The sequence below is a fragment of the Podarcis vaucheri genome (genome assembly GCF_965113315.1).
Source record: "Podarcis vaucheri genome assembly, chromosome: 6".
NCBI lineage: Eukaryota > Metazoa > Chordata > Lepidosauria > Squamata > Lacertidae > Podarcis > Podarcis vaucheri.
Genome location: NC_138764.1, coordinates 76,664,104 through 76,685,412, shown reverse-complemented (window position 1 = coordinate 76,685,412; position 21,309 = coordinate 76,664,104). Strand labels below are relative to the sequence as shown.

The 21,309-nt window shown below is 41.0% G+C and overlaps 1 protein-coding gene across 2 annotated transcripts in view; it reads right to left on the bottom strand.

Annotated features, from left to right (window-relative positions):
• The window catches only part of MYH7B (myosin heavy chain 7B), a 52,286-nt gene extending 32,452 nt beyond the window's left edge, over positions 1-19,834 (bottom strand). The window contains exons 1-9 of one of the 2 annotated variants that reach the window (XM_082225758.1): positions 19,701-19,834; positions 18,204-18,355; positions 15,924-16,027; positions 10,193-10,336; positions 9,479-9,635; positions 7,436-7,463; positions 4,081-4,177; positions 3,280-3,303; positions 606-698 (exon numbers count right to left, since the gene is read on the bottom strand). In XM_082225758.1, the coding sequence (XP_082081884.1) occupies positions 606-698; positions 3,280-3,303; positions 4,081-4,177; positions 7,436-7,463; positions 9,479-9,635; positions 10,193-10,336; positions 15,924-16,027; positions 18,204-18,300 (744 nt within the window). In that variant the 5' untranslated portion in view covers positions 18,301-18,355; positions 19,701-19,834. Of the gene's footprint in view, positions 1-605; positions 699-3,279; positions 3,304-4,080; positions 4,178-7,435; positions 7,464-9,478; positions 9,636-10,192; positions 10,337-15,923; positions 16,028-18,203; positions 18,356-19,700 lie in introns of those variants that run through there. The other variant, XM_082225759.1, reaches the window with a different exon arrangement.
• Positions 19,835-21,309: the final 1,475 nt, after the last annotated feature.

Sequence of the window (21,309 nt, the reverse complement as noted above, 5' to 3'; positions counted from 1 at the left end):
AATATCAAAATGTCACTATAATCTGCTAAACTAATGAGTAAGAGAATTTATAGATATAGAAATACCGTATTTTTTGCACCATAACACTCACTTTTTTCCTCCTAGAAAGTAAGGGGAAATGTCTGTGCGTGTTATGGAGGAAATGCCTACGGGTAGCATGCCTACGGATTTTCCTCCTCTAAAAACTATGTGCGTGTTATGGTCGGGTGTGTGTTATAGAGCGAAAAATACGGTAGTTTGTTTCATACGCTTCATTATGTCATAAATATTTCTACAGTGGTACCTCGAGTTACATACGCTTCAGGTTACATACACTTCAGGTTACAGACTCCGCTAACCCAGAATAGTGCTTCAGGTTAAGAACTTTGCTTCAGGATAAGAACAGAAATCATGCTCCTGTGGCGCAGCAGCAGCAGGAGGCCCCATTAGCTAAAGTGGTGCTTCAGGTTAAGAACAGTTTCAGGTTAAGAACGGACCTCCAGAACAAATTAAGTACTTAACCCGAGGTACCACTGTATAGGCTTACCCAAAAAACCCACATATGCATACCATACTGCCTGTATAAATGCTCTGTACTGTATTTTTGTTTTTTAAAAAATACTTACAAATCGTGAGGAATTGTCATTTCTCAGGGTTTTGGCGTTGCCAAAGGATTCCATAGCAGGGTTAGCCTCAATGATTTGATCTTCAAGGGTACCCTAGGTCACATAAACATAGGATAGTTCAAATACCCAGTGTTGCAAGCCAGATTTATCTGAATACTGATGAGAGCAAGATGAGGAACACAGCATAGAGGATGCCATTACTTTCTTAACCTTTGACCAATATCAGCAGTTGCCTCCTGAATCACTGGCATGTGGCGTTTGGAAGGCCGCCCAGAAGAGAAAGCAGTCCTCAGGGTGAAAAAGGTTCTCTAACCCTCAATCAAGGGTAGCCTCCAAATGTTGTCGAAGTACAAACCCCATCATCCTTGACCACTGGGCAGACTGGCTGGAGCTCAGGGGAGCTGCATTCCAAAAACATCTCTAGGGCAGTATGTTGGCTACCCATATCTAGAAGAGTCCACTCATATTTTGGAGGCAGCTTGAGCCACATACATTCTGGAATCTGGAACACTGTGTTTGAGAGGTGTTCTGAGACTACATATAAGCAATGAAATGAGGGGGAACAATGCTTCTTACTGGAGAAGGGAGAGAGAACATACAAAGGAAGTATCAGGGTTCTTCCAGATGGGTGTTTATTGTGGGATCAGCACTCCGCAAGTATGAAGGTTGTTGTTGTTGTTTTACAGTGTCCACATGACGTCATTGTCATAAAAATACCAGCTCATATCTCCCTGCCTTCCCTTTAATCTGGATTTGCCCTTTCCAGAGAAAATCCAATATTATTTAAACAAAAACAAAAAAAAGCAACAACTGATGCCAAAGACCCATGTGCAACATCCCAGTTTACAGTATTATGTCTCCATCTGGAAGCACCCTCAGGCTACTTATGAAGGTGTCAGTATGTCAGAAATGAACAGATGGACATAGGAGCCCGAACCACAAACGTGGGGTGTAAATTCAGTCTTGGATAGTTAATCTGGGCCATTAATACAAAAGTGACAGAGGATTTGTTTGCTTAGAATTATGCTTCTTCTGTTGGCTTGGAATGCAACACCATTGAAATGATGTGTTCTGAAAAATGGAGATTTACATTTTATATTACCACCACTCATTCAAGAGGAAAGGAAAGACGCCTCTTCTTTTTCATGCCTTTAAAGCTTAAAAGATGAAGGGAAACTTAGAAAGCACTAAGTATACAATCCTATACCCATTTTCCTGGGAGTAAGATCCACTACTCACTGTTAAGTAAGGTTGCCATACGTCCAGAATTTCCTGGATATATCCGGAATACTACAGCCACAAGCAGTGTCTGGGTGGAAATTGGCGAAAGGTCCGCGAGAATCCAGACGTATGACAGCCCGTGTCAGCAGTGTCATTTTCCCTCAAAAATAACTCAAAAACGTCCAGATTTTCACTTTTTGAAATATGGCAACTCTACTGTTAAGACCATGCTCATGGAAGACAATCTAACTTGGCTACAAATGATTGCCAAAGAAGTTGGTTAAGCTTAGATCCATTGAAACAATCAGGCCTCTGTTAGCTCCATTAATTTCAGTGGGTCTACTCTCAGTAAAACTTAGTTGACTACCACCCCACAGTACTGAATTATCGGAGAGGAGCAAAAGAACTAGAATAAAATGAACAACTTCTAAATATCTAAACAACTATTGAAATACACACACACTTTACTGTTTAGCAGATTAAAGGCAAAGAATGAAGAGTTGTTGCTTTTCTACAGATTTTTGGAAACACCCTATAATATTCCTTTAGTGAGATGCTCTGTATGTTAACAAAGTCCTATATTATATAGGATATATTTCTGGACACTAGAATGAAGCCAGAAATGCTGATTCACGCAATCATTCTGCTTGTAGTGGTCAGCTAAAATTGCCACATGTATCAGCTCTGCATCTGGTGCCAAGTGGCCACATGCAGCCACCGTAGGCACTTTTGGATGATCTGCTTATTGAATATGCATCCTGATTTGTTTGCAGGGAGGTTAGATTATGTTGGGCCAAGGCAAATGTTACCTTACACGAAACTGATCTTTTGGAGAAGCTGGTTTGTTGTGTGAGACCTCCCAATCAACTATAATAAAAGTCTAGAAATACTGTCCCCTTCATGGATCACTGCCTTGTCATGGCGAAGGGACTTGAATAACTCCAGGAGAGTTATGAGCTGTGATGTGCAGGGCCACCCAAGACGGACAGGTCATAGCCGAAAGTTTAGACTAAATGTGATGCACCTGGAGAAGGAACTGGCAAACCACTCCAGTATTTTGCCAAGAAAACTCCATGGACATAAAAAAGGAGAAGCTTTGAGGAGAAAGTGAGAGTTTCCAAGGCATGCTCTGGTTCATGGGGTCACGGAGAGTCAAATATGATTGACTAAACAACAGAAAGAAATACTGTGCCATGCACAAGACCAAACCTTTCAAATGCTCAAATGGTCCAAAATGGAAGTCAGTGCACAAAATGTTTGATCATATGCACAGCTTCTGCTTCATATGGCCAACTAGCCACAGGCAAGGAGCAGGCACAGACTGGAAAGAGCTGCCATGAATCTGATGATCATATTGCCTGCTCCTCAGTTACCATTTTCTTGGAACTAATAAGGTATTATTTCATCTCTATGCCTTTGAACATGAAGTCAGTTATTTCTTTTAAATACTTACCCCAGTTTTAGTGGCAGGAGCTTGCTATAACAAAATATAAGAAAATAGCATTACAGTTCCAGAAATATAAAACCAGTTTCACAGAAAGTTCTATCCAAAGAGGAGGACATTTCAGATTTGTCCAGAAGAATGTTAAAAAAACTTAACTGTTTAAATTTTAAAAACCCAACTTTTTATTATTCAAAAAACCCACTAAAATATGTTAAATAGATTAGATTAAGATCAAGAACAGCATCAAGAAGCAAGAGGGTTAAAATCAAAATCCAGGGAAGGAAAACAATGCTGGTGAATTTCTTTTGGCGTAACCCAAGTCCAAAAATAATCAAGAAGTAAGAAGGGTATTTTTAAAAAGAAAAGGAAAAGGAAAAAAGGAGTGTGAGAAGAAGAAGAAAGAGAGTCAGAAAACATACAAGATGAAAAAGAATCAAAGGGAACAGTATAGATAACGGAGGGAGGGGATCACACAAAACAAGGCTTAAAAGAAAGAGTTACAAGAATGCCTTGGGGAATTCCCCCCATTTTCAGAAAAGAAAAACTGTGAAGTGGAGGAAAAAGCCAGTGACTTAAAAATTCCGTAAAGCAGCCACTGCTTGGGGTTTTTAGCAGCGCCCACTTTATGAAACCTTTTCCCTCAAAGCAATTTTTTCAAGCCTTGCTTGTTTCAAAGTAAAAGAAAAAGTCACGTCCACCACGCACGCTGCCAAACACAAAAGAAGACCAAAACAAAACAAACCAAAAATGAACAAAAGAAAACAGCCAAAAAGAAAAAGGGGGAAAAAGGTTTTCAAATGAGGGCCTTACTCCTTTCTTGCCCGGAGAGTCACCCAGGGCTGCGACAATGGCAAAGTACTGAATAACCCGCTTGGTGTTTACAGTCTTACCAGCACCAGATTCTCCGCTTAGAGTAATAGAAATACACAGATCAAGAACACGAAGCAACTACTGTCAAAGGTTATTTCACAGGCACACAGAAACAGCTAGCCAAAATCCCACCCACCCAGAAATATACAGCAGAGTTGGGAGGCATGTGGGGAGGGTTGTTTAGGGTTGTTTATTTGGGTATGGTGGCATCTGGCATGCAGGGGGCATTTGAATGAGAGTTGACCAGGGTAGAAGAAGTTCCCCTCAAAAAGCAAAGGTGTTGTGACATGGGGAAAAGCTGTCCTGACATTGCTTCTGAAATGGTGTGGGAAACTGATGTTCCTGCTGGATTGAAAATGTGTCCCCACCTGCAGGCGGAAAGACCTATATCAGATTTGGCACACATGGGTTCCTTGTGCTGCAAGGGCTGCCTTCAAGGGAGCAGAGAACAAGTAGCTCAAGCATAAGGAAACCTGTGGCCTCATTGGACTACAACTCCCTTCATTCTTGACCATCGGTAATGCTGGCCGATGATGATGCCAGTGGGAGAATCACAGGTTCAACACCTTGCCCTGATTTAAATGCACCTACATTTTGCTCCTAGAGCAACAGCAAATTATTATTATTATTATTATTATTATTATTATTATTATTATTATTATTTTATTTGTACCCCACCCATCTGGCTGGGTTTCCCCAGCCACTCTGGGTGGCTTCCAATAAAGATTAAAAATACATTAAAATGTCACCCATTAAAAACTTCCCTAAACAGGGCTGCAAAGAGTGCAGATTCTTAGTGTATATCTTGTAAGAGCTTTTACAAGGCACACTTTAAATGGAAAAGGAGACAAGGCAGCTGAACTTGTTTTTCCAATGGGCCATTTTACTATGGGCAAAAATGAACTGGCTACAGGTGGTTAATAAACTTCCACTTTTATCTCAAGCAGAAAATGCACTTATCACGAAGTTACTGGAAAGGAGGAGGAGATAGATTTTCCTTCCTTTTTGATACAAATCCAGAGAAAAATTAGTTCATCCATGGAATAGAAGCAGGGCCTCCAAGTATTCCTGGCCCACGTCCAGCAGGCTGGCTCCAGGGTCCAGGCTTCTTTATCACATCAGCAGGCTAGTATCACCCTCCCTCCTGCCCCTTTCTCTGCAAAGCCCTCTGGCACTGGCCTGGCATTGATTTCATGCCTATAGTTAGCTGTTCTTCCATTGTAATCCCAGCACACAAAGAGACATGCTCGGCAGTGGGGGGAGCGAGGCCTCTGTAGGACAAAAGCCAAACATTGCACGCTATCAACCCCTGCTTTACCTAATTAGGCCATGGCCAAAGCTTCAAGCGTCAGGGGCTTCTGGCACTAGACTAGGCTTTATATAGCCTCCTCAACATGGCTGTTTCGGTTATCATGTCTTCCTCCTTCTCACTCCTCTACAATTGGGCCTCAGCCACCCCAACATTCCTCCGCAGCTGTGAGGTAGCCATTTCCTATCCTCCCCTTATCCTATCAGCTGCCTCTTTCTCCACCCCTACTTAGCTAAACCTTGCTCCTTCCTTCAAGTCACTATCCTTCATAGGGCAACCACACCATGTCTCTAGTCTCTCTTTTAATCCCACCACCCCACTAGGGATGGAAGGATCTGTCAATTTTTTTGTCCTAAAATCAGTTCTCCACATTTTGCAGTAATTTGTGATTTTTTATTTTTTAAAAAATCCTCATGAAAACCCATCAGCATTTTAGTGCAAATTTACCCCGATAAACACATTTCTGGATGCAGTTTTGACTAATGTGCACATTTTTGCAAGCAATTTTCCCTAGTAAAGTGCGTTTTTTGTTCTTTTTCACATCCATTTTTGCACACTTTGCATATGTATGTATGTATGTGTGGGGGAGAGAATTTCAAAGCATAGCTGTGTTTCAGTTTGCATATTGTTTTGGAAAGTCTGGATTTGAGAGATTCAGCTTCAAATGAGAACCTGAATACAATTTCCCACCCCCCATCCTTACTCACACATATGCATTGCTCCCCAATTTCTTTGGATGTTGACTCCATGAGTTCTATGTGTTAAAAGTGAAACGGTGAAAATGATATGTGTCACTCTAACAGAGCAATATTTTGCTTATGATCAGGTGGCCTGCACACCCTGTGACCATCCAAGCTGAATACAACCCACGAGCCACATCAGGCAATGGAAGAAACCCATGTTTTCTTACTGTCTGATAGCAGCCACAATACCAGGTTATAGCAATGAAAACTAGGCAGGGTGACTATACATTATGTGAATACCCATTGCTGGGGAACATGAGGAGGAGAATACTATTGCACCAATGTCCTTGTGAGATTCCCAGAGGCATCCGAATGGCCACATGGGGAAACATGATGGCTGGCTTTCCAGAAGGGCTCATCTCATGTTCCAATATGATGTTCTTAGGGGAACTGTTACGGAACACCTGGCAAGATGCAACACGTGATTGCTGAACAGTGTCATGTTCATGGGTCATGAGTTGTGTAGGCTTGCTTTAGTTTCACTCTGCCATCTTGGGATATTTGCTATGGAAATGGATTGGTTGAACAGGACCTCCCCTACCCCCACCCCAGTTTTGTGTCCTAGTAATAACTAGACACATTCAAAGAAGCAGACAGGAAATACAAATAAACAACATATGAGCAGCCACACAATGAGAGGAATTTTCTGCCCTACTTTTTGTTGGCAGTGCACTCCTGGAAAGGCTATAGCAGCTGTTAGCTGACATGCAAGAGCCAGAAATTCTGTCATGTGTGTGTGCTTGTGCTTAGGCAACAAACTGAAGGGAGTGTAAAGATCCTACAGCGCAGCCAAACCATTTGGCTTTCTCAAACAGGGAGACAGGGGCGTTTCCTCTGCCTGCAGTTTCTTTTCATGCATAACCAATATTGTGAGACCAGGAAAGGATATCAGACCTTGCATCTTAAGGGCACTCCCAGATGACCTGTTTATTTACATTCGTCCTCATTTCTTTGCAGGGAAATTAAACGATGCTGGCTACTTAATTCACTCTGAATTGTTTGCAGGGAGGATAGATGATGTTGCCTCAAAGGAAGGGTTATCCTACCCTTTCCACTGCATCCTGTCACTTTCTTTATAGCAAAAGGCCACAGCCTTTGTGGTTGCACAAGAGCTCACAGTCAACTATAATTGGACAACTTGTATTTGCCGGTATGTGATTGAATCCCACCGCAAAATAGTTTGGAAGTGCCCTAGCTTGCAGGCAATACAAAACAGAAAACAGACTTATAAGACAGAACTTACGTAATGAGCATAGACTGGTTCTCACGATCTGGAAGACAAGAAGCAGGACTGTTAGACTCAAACAGTTACTTTCAGGCTCTGCCACTGGTTCTTCATATTATGCTTCCAGACAGGCAGCTCCTAGCACAATCTGATCACTGCTCTGCTTTTTCAATGTTAAGCTATATGAAAAATTGCTGTTGACTGTCGACACTGTCCATGGCATCATAGTTTTGTGTGTGCACATTCCACTAAGGCCGCATGCACACCATACATTTAAAACACTATGGTACCACATTTAAACAGCCATGGATTCCCTCCAAAGAATTCTGGGAGCTGTAGTTTGTTAAGTATGCTAAAAGTGGTTAGAAGAGCCCTATCCCCTACTATAGAGCCACAGTTCCTAGTTAGCTGAGAAGAGAAATTGATGGTTAAACCACTCTTGAGGATTATATCTCTGTGAGGGGAACAGGGGGTCGTCGTCTTAGCACCAACACTTCTTAGCACCCATAACAAACTACAGCTCCCATAATTATTTGGAGGAAGCCAATACTGTTTTAAAGTGGTATCATTGTGCTTTAAATGTATGGTGTGAATCTGAACACTTCACCATCCACCATAATAAATCTGGCCTTAGTTCCCTCCACTCCAGTAGGCAGATCATGATGGGACTTAACTAGGATTCAACCTGACTATCCTTCCCTACATAGGAAGCCGCTTTATTCTGAGTCACACAATTAGTCCATCTAGCTAAATAGTGTCAACACTGACTAGCAGCAGCTGTCCAGGATTTCAGACGAAATAATTCCCAGCCCTACCTGGAGATGACAGGGATTGAACCTATCACCGTCTGCAGGCAAAGCAGCTGTTCTGCTACTGAGCTTCAACTCTTTTCTTCCAGTCTAGTTCTTTTTTACTGAATATGCATGCAGCTGTAGGTGACTGTACTCAGACTGGTAGCCCTTCCCTGTTTCATCTCAGTGATTCCAGCTGAGAAGGAAATTAGGGCTAGCACTCAGCCACCTGTTCAGCTGCAACTCAAGTTTATAGCCCTATTTCCATACTTATTCTCCTGTACTCATAAGTACACCGCCCCACCCCCATGCTACTATGGTGCCAAACTAGTTTTTGTGGCACTTCCAAGGTCCCCTAAAATTTGACCCTTTAAAAATATAATTATTATTGTTTTCCAATGCTCTTGTGGTCTTCAGCTTTGATTCTGTGATGCCAAAAAATGTGACACACACCCACACCCGCCTGCCCCAAAATGTCCCTTTTAAAAAAAGGCCACACACACTTTGGCCACACATACTTTCACATAGGAGCCACCCCACCATACAGCAGCTCAAAATAAATTCGCAACACATCAGAGAGAACGACCAATATGCAAGGCAGAAGCTCTGCTGATGCAATGGGTTTCCAAGCATACAACAGAACTTCTTCCTCTCCCCTCCAGCCTTCTGCATCAGCCCAAGGGACTTGCGGGACCCTCCAAGGCAGATTTTGTGAGAGCACAGGGGAAGGAAACCATACTGGCGCAGCCCTAGAATTCCAGCTTAACCTTCTTACTTATTTGAATTCCATATGCACAGAATTTCTGGTGCAGGGGAACATTCAGACATGCCATCCCTCCCACATCTGCATTCTGAAGTGCTACAGTCCCTTTCTGAATGCACTTGCTTAGGAAGCTAGTAGTCTGCTAGCAGTGCAACATCCGAAGCAGGGAACACGGAAGATTACAGCAGTCTATTGGCAGTAAGAAAAACACTGCAAGATGCATTTTTCTAATCACCAAAATTTCTGCCATCTTATCTTCTCTCTCTCCCTCTCTCTCTGTTTCTTACATTAATTCTCACACAGAGAAAGCATTTAGAAAATTAAGAGCTTCATTGCCTCTGGGACAAAAGACTGTTTTCCTCTCTGTGAGTTTGCTACGCAAGAGAAGTATGAAGGTGATCAAATAAGAGTTGGGGCAATGCTAGGGATGTTTTAATGCAATGGCTAAGACTACGCTAGCTTTGAACTTCCTTCCCACAACAATGAGACAATGGATAAGATACTTACTACGTAACATGTCATTGTAGGCATTGTCTGCAATGGAGTAAATGTGGGGCGGTGCCTCAGACCTCCGCTTGCCCTTATAGGCTGCTACCACAGGAGCAGTATAAACTGGAAGCCATTTATATGGGTTTATGGTGACACAGAACAAGCCTGAATAGGTCTGAGAGGAAAGAAAAAAGTAAAAATACATCACCATTTAGTCCCATTTCGGATGGGACAGAAGATGGCAGCCACCCCACCACATATTTTGGACTTGTGTGTGATTATTCCTCAGGAACATCTTATTTCTGGCTGTCATGAAGCCTAATATGAAGTAACTATAACAAATGCAGATTGAAAATGCACCCTGTTAAATCTCTTTGCTTGCATCCCTGCTACTGAAACCTGAATTGGAACCTATGCTTGGGAACAAATATTATTTACTCACTCTTCTGAGTCACGCAGTATCAATATTTGTATGTAGATATTCTCTCACACACATCTCTGGACATTTTCTAAATGAACATCTAATCAAAGGTACCAAGCAGCTACTCTCTATGTGTCTAGAACCAAAATTTGGGGAACATTTCTAATATAATGGAAGTTAAAGCGGGGGGTGGGGTGGGATTTTGTGATACAAACCTTGCTATTTGGGATAGCAAAAGGATGTGAAATGGGAGAAATCTGTTTTGGGTCTTTTGACTCAGACATATGACATGGTGCCCTTGCCTTACTTACGTAGATCATCCACTTGGCATAACGCCGTTTCAGGTTATGCAGCACAGAGGCCTCATTGAGATGAGTTAACATAGCCATGTCTTCAATCATGTCGAATTTGGGAGGATTCACTTGTTGAACATCATCCTCCTTTACAACGACAGTCTGCAGGGATTAAACAGAAACATTTTGGTAAAGGGATTTCTTAAGAAATGCTTTCTTTTCTTAACAAGGATGTTGAACTGCAGTGGTGGAATGGAGCAATTTATTCTTGCTTATTAAATCCAATAAAAATGTATTTTGAAAACGAGGTGCAGTTTGTGTCAGATTTTCATATTGCCATCCTTGGTTTTGTTTTCTCTGCTCTGGTCTTATCTTGTGAGTGTAATGAAAGCCTGTAATACTTACTACAAAAAGCAAAGCAAAGGAGGTGCTGTTGAAACCCATAAGCAGGAAATAAAAGTGATGGCTTTCCCCTTCATTGAACACTTTTAGTTAAGAGGTATTTAAAAAGTTTGGTCTAAAGGCTGCACTGCCACTAGTCATCACATATAACATTTGGACATTGTGTTTCATGCAACAGATGAGCCATTTGACCCCATAGCAATATTCTCCTATGAAACTTCCTTTGTGGTATTGGCCATACACAAGGAGCACTTTAGATTAATTCTCCAGCTCTTTCTCCTAGACTAGAAATATATGAAGACAGACTCTTGGTCGCAGCACTTTATTGGGCAAGGACCAGCAACCCAGCTCCACATATGGGACATGGAAGTAAATCCCATTGACTTTCAAGAGTGGAGCCTTAGGGATTTAATAGGGCTTAGTCACATCTTGTCGTGACTCCTGTAATTGCACTTCAATTGCTCCTGTGGTGTAATGCAGCGGCTGCTGTCAAGGGTTTCTATGGATAAATATAACCTAAACAAAATAATATGCCACAGGGTTCTAATCAGGAAGGTTTGAGGTTATTTAGACAAACAGCTGAAGTATACAATTCATTACTTATAATAACTGGAATTAGTTTGATCCTATAAATCTAAGAACTGGAATAACTATCATATTACACATCTGTGCCTGATGAGAATGAATTGCATTTAACAAATGTTAAAGCTCATATGAAAAGAAAGCCTTGCCAGACATAACTAGTGGTTAAAAACATAACAAAATAACCTGGAAGCTTGAAGAAACATAGCTAGGCATTAGAGGAAGTCTGCTGAGAAGTAGATAGCTGGTCCCAAGGACTGAAAACAATATTAGTTATATATCTTATATTGATTTGGTTGGTTATAAATAATTGGATTCTAAGCCATGATGTCGCTAGATCATGATGGTTAACAATGATATTGGAGCTGAAGTATAACATATGCTAAAATATATTCTTAAAATTCCTATAAAATGTATATCTATATCAGCATAAAATGACCTGGAACAAACCTTGGTTATAGCTCATGGTTAGTGAGGAGAGAGCTAAACCATGAGCCCAGACTAAGAAAACATGCTAAGTCAAACCTTGGCTTAGCTTAGCACTGTCCAGGTCTAAAAAAGACAAGGGAAGAGCTAAGGGGCTGCGAGCTCCCCTCCAGGACCCCACACATTCACAGTCTCAGTATGCCCCACTTTAACTTACTGTGTCATGTGACCCAGCCCAATGTCAAATAGTGTGTTCATAAGTGATGGTGGCCAACCACAGCATGCTCTCCTCAGGGTGATATGCCTAGCCCCTGTTTTAATAACTTGTAGGCACCAGTTGAAGATCCCCCACGGTTTTAATAATACTGTTTTTATCAGTTCATTGCTGGTTTGTTGCTGATGTTTTTATTGTTGGGAGTCTCTTATTGCTGTTTTACCAGCATTTTTGGTTTTAAGTCAGTTGCTTTAATTCTTGCTACTAACAAATGGTAAAATAGAAATATATTAAATAAACATCATTGGCTTATTGAATTTGCCCCACAGAACAGTGGCTCTCCAGGGTCTCTGAGACAGGTCCTCCCTTGCCATACTAGGAGGTGCCAAGGAAGGAACATGGGATATTATCCATGCAATATGTGTGTTCTACCTCTGAGCTCGTGGCTGACATCTGGTGCATTTCCATGGGGAAGAAAATTCTAGATCTGGAGAAGCGTAACCCAAATTAGTGTATTGTCCTAAAAGGTAATGGGAAGTAAGTGTAGAGCTGAATCTACAGGTGCTTGGATCAACAATATATAGGGATGATGATGTTGTTGTTGCTGTTGTTTTATTCACCTTTATGCACAGTTCATCAACCAGAGCTGCAAGGAAAATCTCAGTACTACAGCTAGGTTGAAAGCAAAAGCTACCTGAAGCAGGAAGCCATTAGCCATCTTCCTGTCACTCAGAAGTAGAAGTTTGAAGATAAGAGTTATTAGATGTGGAATCAACATCAAGAGAAGGTTTTATGTAAACTGTGTTATTTTACTGTTGTTAGCCACTCTGAGCCTGGCTTTGGCTGGGGAGGGCGGGATATAAATAAATTATTATTATTATTATTATTATTATTATTATTATTATTATTATTATTACTTTAATTATGACTGCAACATATAACTGATTCAGCAGTTTGATTAATGGGTTCAAATATTTTTAGTGACGATGTACCTCATCTAATTTGATGGACAGCTGATTATAATTTTTAATTCCGATGCATAATAAACAAAAATGCAGATGGCAAACACACCATCTTAAATTAGGTATTTCTTTTTGTCTCTCACCGAGCAGGTCTATTTGGATGTTTGCCTCTTGAGGGTAAAGTGGGGTCCAACGTAGTAATCCCTGCCACCTGTAGCCTCAGACCTTAATGTGCTGTTTGGAAGGAAGACTGTTCACACATTCAGCTGAATGTGCTTAGAAGTCTCCCTATAACCAGGAACATCAATCACACAGGGTTTCCAATTGCAGCAAGGCATCTAAGTGCTCTCAGCCAATGTACTTAGAATTTCTTTTTGGACTTTCCTTTCCTGAATAATGTGGGAAGGTGAGGGTGGTTTCCGCAGGGCCAACATGTGTGGGGAAGTTGAAGACAGGGCCCGTCCTTGCTCCCCTGCACCTGCTGCACACTTTATCCTCCCCATAGAGGACATTAGCCCAGATAAGGCTAACAGGGAACACCTATTCTAAAAATGTCTGTTGCACCACACACAACCATCATCCCCCAAAAGGGATGATTTTCAATGCTTTTTCCTCACATGTCAATTTAATTGGGGACTGGTTAATGGACTAACTAAATGGACTAATCATATTAATTGACTAAGATTAACTGAGAGACTGACCTAGTGGATTTTTAGCAGCTGCTGGGTTATTAGAAACTATCAAGCGTGCTGCCACCTTGAAGGGCAACTCAATAAAGGCAATAGAAATCAGAGTACAAACTTTATTCCCATTTAAATCAATGTAGCAACTGAGTACTGTGAGTAGATATAGCACCATAGAAATCAAGTACAGATATCAACATTGTGTTGCTTGCTTATCCACTGCAGGAGCCCTTTTCAAGCATTCAGTCTAGAGACAGTGAAGGTATAACAGAGGGCATTGCATGTCCATATGTCTGTGTATAAGATCTCTGCAGATAATTTAATGAAGATATATGTGTTATGGGCAAAGCCTGTCACTGCAATGCCTGGTTATCCTAGATTGAATGCCTGGTAAGGGTTAGCGTAAACTGCCATAAAATTGCTTTTTAAAAGCCTAATGGGTATTTATAGTACTAGCAGCAGTAGCAGCAGTTCAGAATAAATGTTAAAAAATCATTTTGTACAGATATCTTGCTTGTTAAGTCAATTCCCTGAAAAAATAATGGCTGACAATTCTACAATAAATGCATCATTTATAAAAAAACAAAAAACAATTTAGCTGATTTCTATTTCCTGTGTGTAGATTGACAGACCATAGCTTATCTGAGAAGAAAACCTAGCCTATTATTTTTCTATTATTTCCTGAACCAAGCTGGATAATCAAATCCATTGTAGCAACCAGATAAACAAAATAAGTCATTAAGGCTATGGAATGTTGTCACAGCTGTCAGGTTGAGACAGTTGATTCCCTGAGGGTAAATTAGGGGACAAGGAAAGGTATTTCACTAATTCTTTCAACACTTTTCCTTAAAAGGAATCTTCTTGAAACTATATGCTTGTACTATTTAGAAGGATTGAGTTGTAAGGAAAATTCATGTCAAAGTCGTAAAATTCACCGGCAACCGAACTATTTTTCATTGCTAAATTGAAATTATGTTGTTCTGCTGTTGAATTAATGTATGTGAAGTCACTCTCATATTTAGGAAAAAAAACCACTATAAAAATTAAAAGTATATTAGGAGTAGGAGTAGGAGTACTGTTACTGTTACTACTGATATGAGGAGTAGTAGCAGTACTACAGTTGTGAGAGGGAGGGAGGCAGGCAAGGACAGCATCTGCTCCTATTCCAGCAAAATAATTCCAGTATAAATAATTGGAATAAATAATAATTATTTCATTTGACTGTGTAGCAGGTGGTTCTTGCATTACAGCAGTGGCATAGTTGCTGCTTCTTTGTGTCTTTGCCTCACACTATTCCAGGATTTTAGTTTATGTTTGTTTTTATTAAAAGATTTGTAAACAGCCATTCAGGACATAAAAGCCATCACAGGCCAGTGTGCAGTTCTCAGGAAAGCATAATGGGTGGGATACAACATTGCACTAAGGAAATTGTTCCATCAGTCTAAGCATTTCCGCTTGCCTGATAGAACAAAATCTCCTCTATGTTTATGGGGAAACTTCTGGCCCTTCAGAGCAGATGGGGGGGGCAGCGAGGAGATAGGAGAGAAGTGGAGGGAATTTGTTATGCTACTGCAGGGGTCAGAAAACTTTCAGCAGGGGGCCAGTCCACTGTCCCTCAGACCTTGTGGGAGGCCGGACTGTATTTTGAAGGGGGGGTGCATTTTAAATAAAAGCACACATTCTACTCATGTAAAAACACCAGGCAGGCCCCACAAATAACCCAGAGATGCATTTTAAATAAAAAGACACATTCTACTCATGTAAAAACACGCTGATTCCCGGACCGTCTGTGGGCCGGATTTAGAAGGCAATTGGGCCAGATCTGGCCCCCAGGCCTTAGTTTGCCTACCCATGTTCCTGTGGGTAGTTGAAAATCCGTAATCAATCCTAAAGGAGATTCACCCTTTAAAATGAGGAGTACAAATGAACCCTAGAGACAGCAGATTGAAATGTTAAACTCTTAACCCAGCTTTCAAAAAACAACATAATAATGATGAAGCCACACAAATTTCAAGCCTGGTCTTAACAGGGAAGACTACATGGGAGGGAATGATAATGAGGTTATTTCCCATGCTTGAGGGGTTTTTTTTTTATAAGACCTCTGAAGGCAGCCTTGCATAGGGGAGTTTTTAATGTTGTTTTATTGTGTTTTATATTTTGTTGGAAGCTGCCCAGAGTGGCTGGGCAACCCAGTCAGATGGATGGCATATAAATAATAAAAACCATAATCATCATCAACCAAAGAAGACCATTGCGCCTCTCTCATGTGATCTGTCTCAGAAGAGTAGTGTGTGATGGAGCCCTGGGAAGCTCCTGCAACATAAGAACCACTAAGAACTGTGGCCAATATGACATGTTTAATCATATTTCATCTCCCTCCTTTCCTCTGCCATATGCCCTCATGCAGGCTCTCTTTCCTTTTCAACTCCTCCCTGCCACATTTCACTGTCGTCCCCCCCATCAGTATGGAATTCTTTTACCTTTTTGTCTTTCGTTTCCACAGTGACTTTGCCACCAGAGGATTCTTTGACTTCCACTTCAATATATGCTTCCTTTTCATCTGGGATCCAGGCCCTCTTCTTTCCTTTATGACCCCCGAAAGAGACAAGAGAAATTAGAGCACTCCAGAAAAGGGAGCAATAAGGGTTACAATTCTTAGTAGTTTCCATACATGCACTTATAAAATTTAGCAGTACAACTGAACACAATAGTATTCTCCTCCTTTCATTCTCCAGCCAAGCCAATGGACCTGGAAATCCTGGGTATTGGAAGCTGATGTTGTGAAATTCTCACACCCACCCACCCATCTTGTTTTAGGATTGATTTGTGTATTTTGCTGCTACCTTATACTGTATGTGGTAAATCATGAATCAAAGGCCAGAGCAGGGATAATTGGGGCAGGGAAGAAGAAGAAGAGTTTGGATTTGATATTCCGCTTTATCACTACCCGAAGGAGTCTCAATGCGGCTAACATTCTCCTTTCCCTTCCTCCCCCACAACAAACACTCTGTGAGGTGAGTGGGGCTGAGAGACTTCAAAGAAGTGTGACTGGCCCAAGGTCACCCAGCAGCTGCATGTGGAGGAGCGGAGACGCGAACCTGGTTCACCAGATTACGAGTCCACCACTCTTAACCACTACACCACACTGGATATTTAAGCAAGCCTTCTTAACTCAAATTTGTTGCACAATACTGCATAACCATGTTTCAAACTCAAATTTGTAATAATAGTATTCACATATATATTTGTTGAATGCATTTTTACCCTGCCCTCCAGGTGAAAAAGGCTTCTAGTGTGACTTGCAAAGACAACAAATAAGATGTTGGATTAAGTTTTATGGCTTTCTTGTTTTTGCTTTGCTTTGCTTTGCTTTGCTTTGCTTTGCTTTGCTTTGCTTGTTTTAAATACCCTGGAAGTTATCCAGAAGTCTTAAGATTATAGAAGTACACCACTGTTATATGTTATAATGGCTTATAAATATTTTAAAATATAGATAAAAAATACCAAGTATCCCTCATAATCAATTTTAAAAAAAATAAACTTCCAAAGATTGGACACAGATTTTGAAATCCTGGCCAAATGCATAATTATTTCAGCTTTATCAAAGGCAAACTTGCATTTGCCAGGTAAATGTTTGTAATTAAAAAAATATCCAAGGATGTGTAGAAGAGACAATGGCAGCAGTTATGAGCATAGTTAGGCTGCCTATATCCCATTGACTTCAGTGGGATTTAGGTGGATTAACTATGTGCATGATTGCAGACAATGATTGGCTGCATACACACAATACCTTTAAAATATTCTTTCCTACTGGAGTTTACTCCTCACAGAGTTACTATTCTCAGCAACTCTTAACAAACTACAGTGCCCATAATTCTTTGAAGGGGGAAATGTGCTTCAAAGAGTACTTTAAAGGCATAGTGTGTACGCAACCATTATCTTGAATGATTTCAGAAATGGACTAGGAATTTCTAGAATCAAACACATGGAAGTTTGCTTTGGGACGATCCAGAAATGCATTGTTTCAAGAGATGCTGAAATATAGCAGGTCTTTCTGTATTTTTGTTCGGTGACATTTGTCCCTGTTTCTGGATTTGCCTGTGACCCCAAGAGTTGAGTCAGATGGAAAATGTATTTTAGGACAAAGAAAGCAATATTATGTTCCTGCATTCCTTGTGCATTAGCATTAGGGTATTTATTCTGAAACAAAACAGATCACTCCTGTAAATTGTAACAATGGCAGTGAATAGCCCACATGTAATATGATAATGGCAGAGGTGGAAAGAATGAGTATCCATTTCTGGATACTCCTGCAGTCAATTGTTTATCCCTAGTGTGACAGATGGCTAAGAAACAGCTTCCCAAACTAAATTCTCCACAGGTTTCTAGAAAGCAGATACTTTTGTCTCACACAGTCCTTCCAGAAGTACTTTGTTCACGGGTCCAATTTACATATTACAGTAGTGGTGTAATTGTCAGGAAAAACACAATCTCACTAAAGGTTTACCTACAAATTGCAAAATGGAGCTGTATGATTAGTAGAACTTCTATAGTTGCAATCAGATTTCATAAACGTTTGATTCAAATACTCTGAAAGTAATGGGTTTTAATCTGCAGCAACCCTGGGTAAACAAATGTTCTCCTAGCAGTGGTTATAATTGCCCCAATACATATAAGCAAACGATAGCAACACTTGAGAAGAAAGTGAGGGAGGGGGTCATGGATACAAGGCCCCTTGAGAACAGTAAAAGTTGCCTTACCATCAAATGGTATATTGTGATATTTTAACATCTCCTCATAACTTTTCCGGAGGTACTCAGCAGCCTCCCCAAACTCAGCCATGTCCAACATAGACATCTTGCCTACTACAAGGAGTAGTGCTCAACAGCAGAAAACAGATAATCTGAACACTCTAGAACGTTGAGAAGAGAGAACAGAAACAAAGCATTAGCTCAGTTAACTAAAAAAAAAACCCCACAGTATCCCCCCCCTGCAGAAAAATGCTCTCCATTCACTTTCTAGCCTATCTAAACATAGAAAAGATTCTTCAAGCGTCAAAAGAAGAATTAGAACTATCTTTCTTTCTTTCTTTCTTCTATCTTTCTTTCCCAGTATGTCCATCAACTTGTACTACATCTAAACAGAATAAATACCTCACTCCAATGTATCAGCCTACTCCTTTTCTGCTGGGTGAACCAAAGCCAGCTGTCTCTTGGCCAATGCATGCCTCATACATGGCAAACAACAGTTGTTTCAATATGTTCCTGGTACTCTCCATCACACCTTTATTCCAAATCACTGACATAGCAATTTGCTTAATTAATCTGGTAACACAGTGATGGGATGACTTGCTTCTTGCTGAGACAATGGCTTATTTTTACAAGATTCCCTTTGGTCCCTTTACGTGTATGTGTTTTAAATGAGAAAGCAAGAGTGCAAAAGTTCTCTTAATATATATACAGTAGTAGGTGATCATGAATATGCATCCTTGCTTAAGAACATAAGAAGCAACTTGTTGGATCAGACCCAGCTCCAACTTATTCAACATTCTCTACAAAAATCCCAACAATCTGTAAGCACTGGTCAGTCAACTTGAAACTGGCCAGTGGTTCACTAGTGGATTGTGAGCTATCTACTGTCCACTCCTGCCATACACTTTTGCAAATTTATATCTCAGAGATAGTTCTCTGCAGATGGTCCCTATGCGTCTACCCTGATTGAGCTAGTATCTGCAGACCTGTCCATGCACGAGTGATAATGTGGATGGTTGGAAGCCTGGCTTTGCATGAACTCTCTATCAAACTAGTGAAGAAGTTTGGTTGATGCATCCATTAATTTGACCAAATAAGAAGACAAGGTTCCATTTAAAATTACAAAAGAGTGGTGAGTGCAGCTAGACCATTAACTCCTGCATGGCCACTCATTGTTTTATAAGTGGCTATTGTTGACAACATTCCAATAAAAAGTTGCTACAGCAACAAATAGTTCTCATATTCAGGATCCATGCATGCTGAAACACAACATCAATAACACACACTGTTGCTACTGGCTTTACTGAACTCAAATCTTAATAAATGCACATTATTCTTTTAGCTTTCCCTTTGAACTCACCAACCCTGCACCAACCTCATGAGTTAGCATGATAACCACAGACATCCTGTTCCTTATTCTCTTTTCTTTTCGAAAAGCCATGCTAAGGAAGGTAAGGTAACAGCACAGAACAAACATGCAACACAGACATGCTTTTGATTACCAACCTTGGCTACGGGGCTGAGTGACTGTGTGTGTGTGTGCTGTGAAGCCCCTTTTTATTGTGTCCCTCAAGGTCAGAGTAGGGAGAGATATGTCAGAAATTCCCATGTGTCATATCAGCTCCATTGGTGCTGCTGCCCTACTGCCCATAGAGACACAAAAGGCAAACTTTTATCTCTCTGCAAATGCGGGCTGGTTATTTTTACTTCTGTATTGTCAGGCGATTACAAAGGCAGAGAGTGGGGGCTCCAGCTTTGACAGGCAGCACAACCCTCTCTCACAGCCATTCTCTTCCAGAAGAGGAACACCACAAAATGCAATCGCATAATTTGTTCTTTCAGCCCCTTCTGTTGTGATCGTTTCAACTTTCGACCACAGCCTTTGGCCTATACTCTTAACTTTCACGACCAGGAAGGAAATTGCTGAGCAGGATTGTTAACCATCCCTTCTTCAGGGATGCCACCAGTGATCTCAAACTCCAGATTCAAAAATAGTGGCATGGGTGACTCCAACTTCATTTAATCGCAGAGTGTTCGATTCAAAATATATCAAACCTGATTTTCAGTGGGATAAAGAAATGGGAAAGAACAGGGTTCAGTTCCCCTTGTACTTTCTCCTGCTTTTTATTGCTTTATACTATTTTATTTTATTTATTTTATATTATTTATATTTTATTGCTTTATATTAATCAATAAGACAATTTAATATGACACTAATTTAAAAGCTCATGCAAAGGGAACATAAAATGAGGTGGGGAGAGGAAGGGCATAAATAGGAAAGATTTTAAGAATTCCAGCCGGACTCCCTAGCAGCAGGCTGAGGCAGTCGAATCCCGAGGAACAGTGCCCTCACCGACACGCCACCTGCCCCTGCCCCTGCTGGAGAAGTGGGAGTGGTGGCTTCTAGCAAGAACTCTTAGAAATCTTGTGAGATCTTGCTGCCGCCACCACATTTCCTACGTCTCCCCTGGTGGACGGTGCCACACATGGTGAGTGTAAAGAAACATTCTTGGTGACTTCTACACTGCTGCTAAACTCTCTCCCTTTTAAAACTTGTCAAAGCCCAACATCTGAGCATTTTGTAGAAACACTTTCTGTTGGATTCATGTGATTCTGTGCTTGCTATAGCATAGGGATCAGCCACTGGAGGTCTCCCGGAGCAGTAGGAATGGGGGCGGGATTCGGTTTAGTTTGCATTTATAGGTGAACTTTCAGTACTTAATTCCAAATTAATATGCAAACTGAAAACTGCAGCCGAAGATGTGCATATCTCACTAAAATGCCGCTGAATTTTCACAGAAATGCAAAATGCAGTGGAAATAAGAATTATTATGATTATTAAACTAAACTTGAGAGTAAAAAAATGAGAAGTGAAGAGAAACTGAAACTGACAGATTCATGCATTCCTGGGAGGCAGCTTCATAGCAGCAGTGAAGCAAACTCCCAGCCCTTGCCCATGTATGGTGCAGCCATGTGAATGACGCTGGCTGGTACATGTGCACCATGCAGATCCAGAACTCTACTTAATGCCAGTTTGCCAGCTGAGCCTCATCAACTGGAGTGACAGTGCTGGCAGTCTGACAACAATGGTGGGTCCCTGGCATTTGCAAGGTGC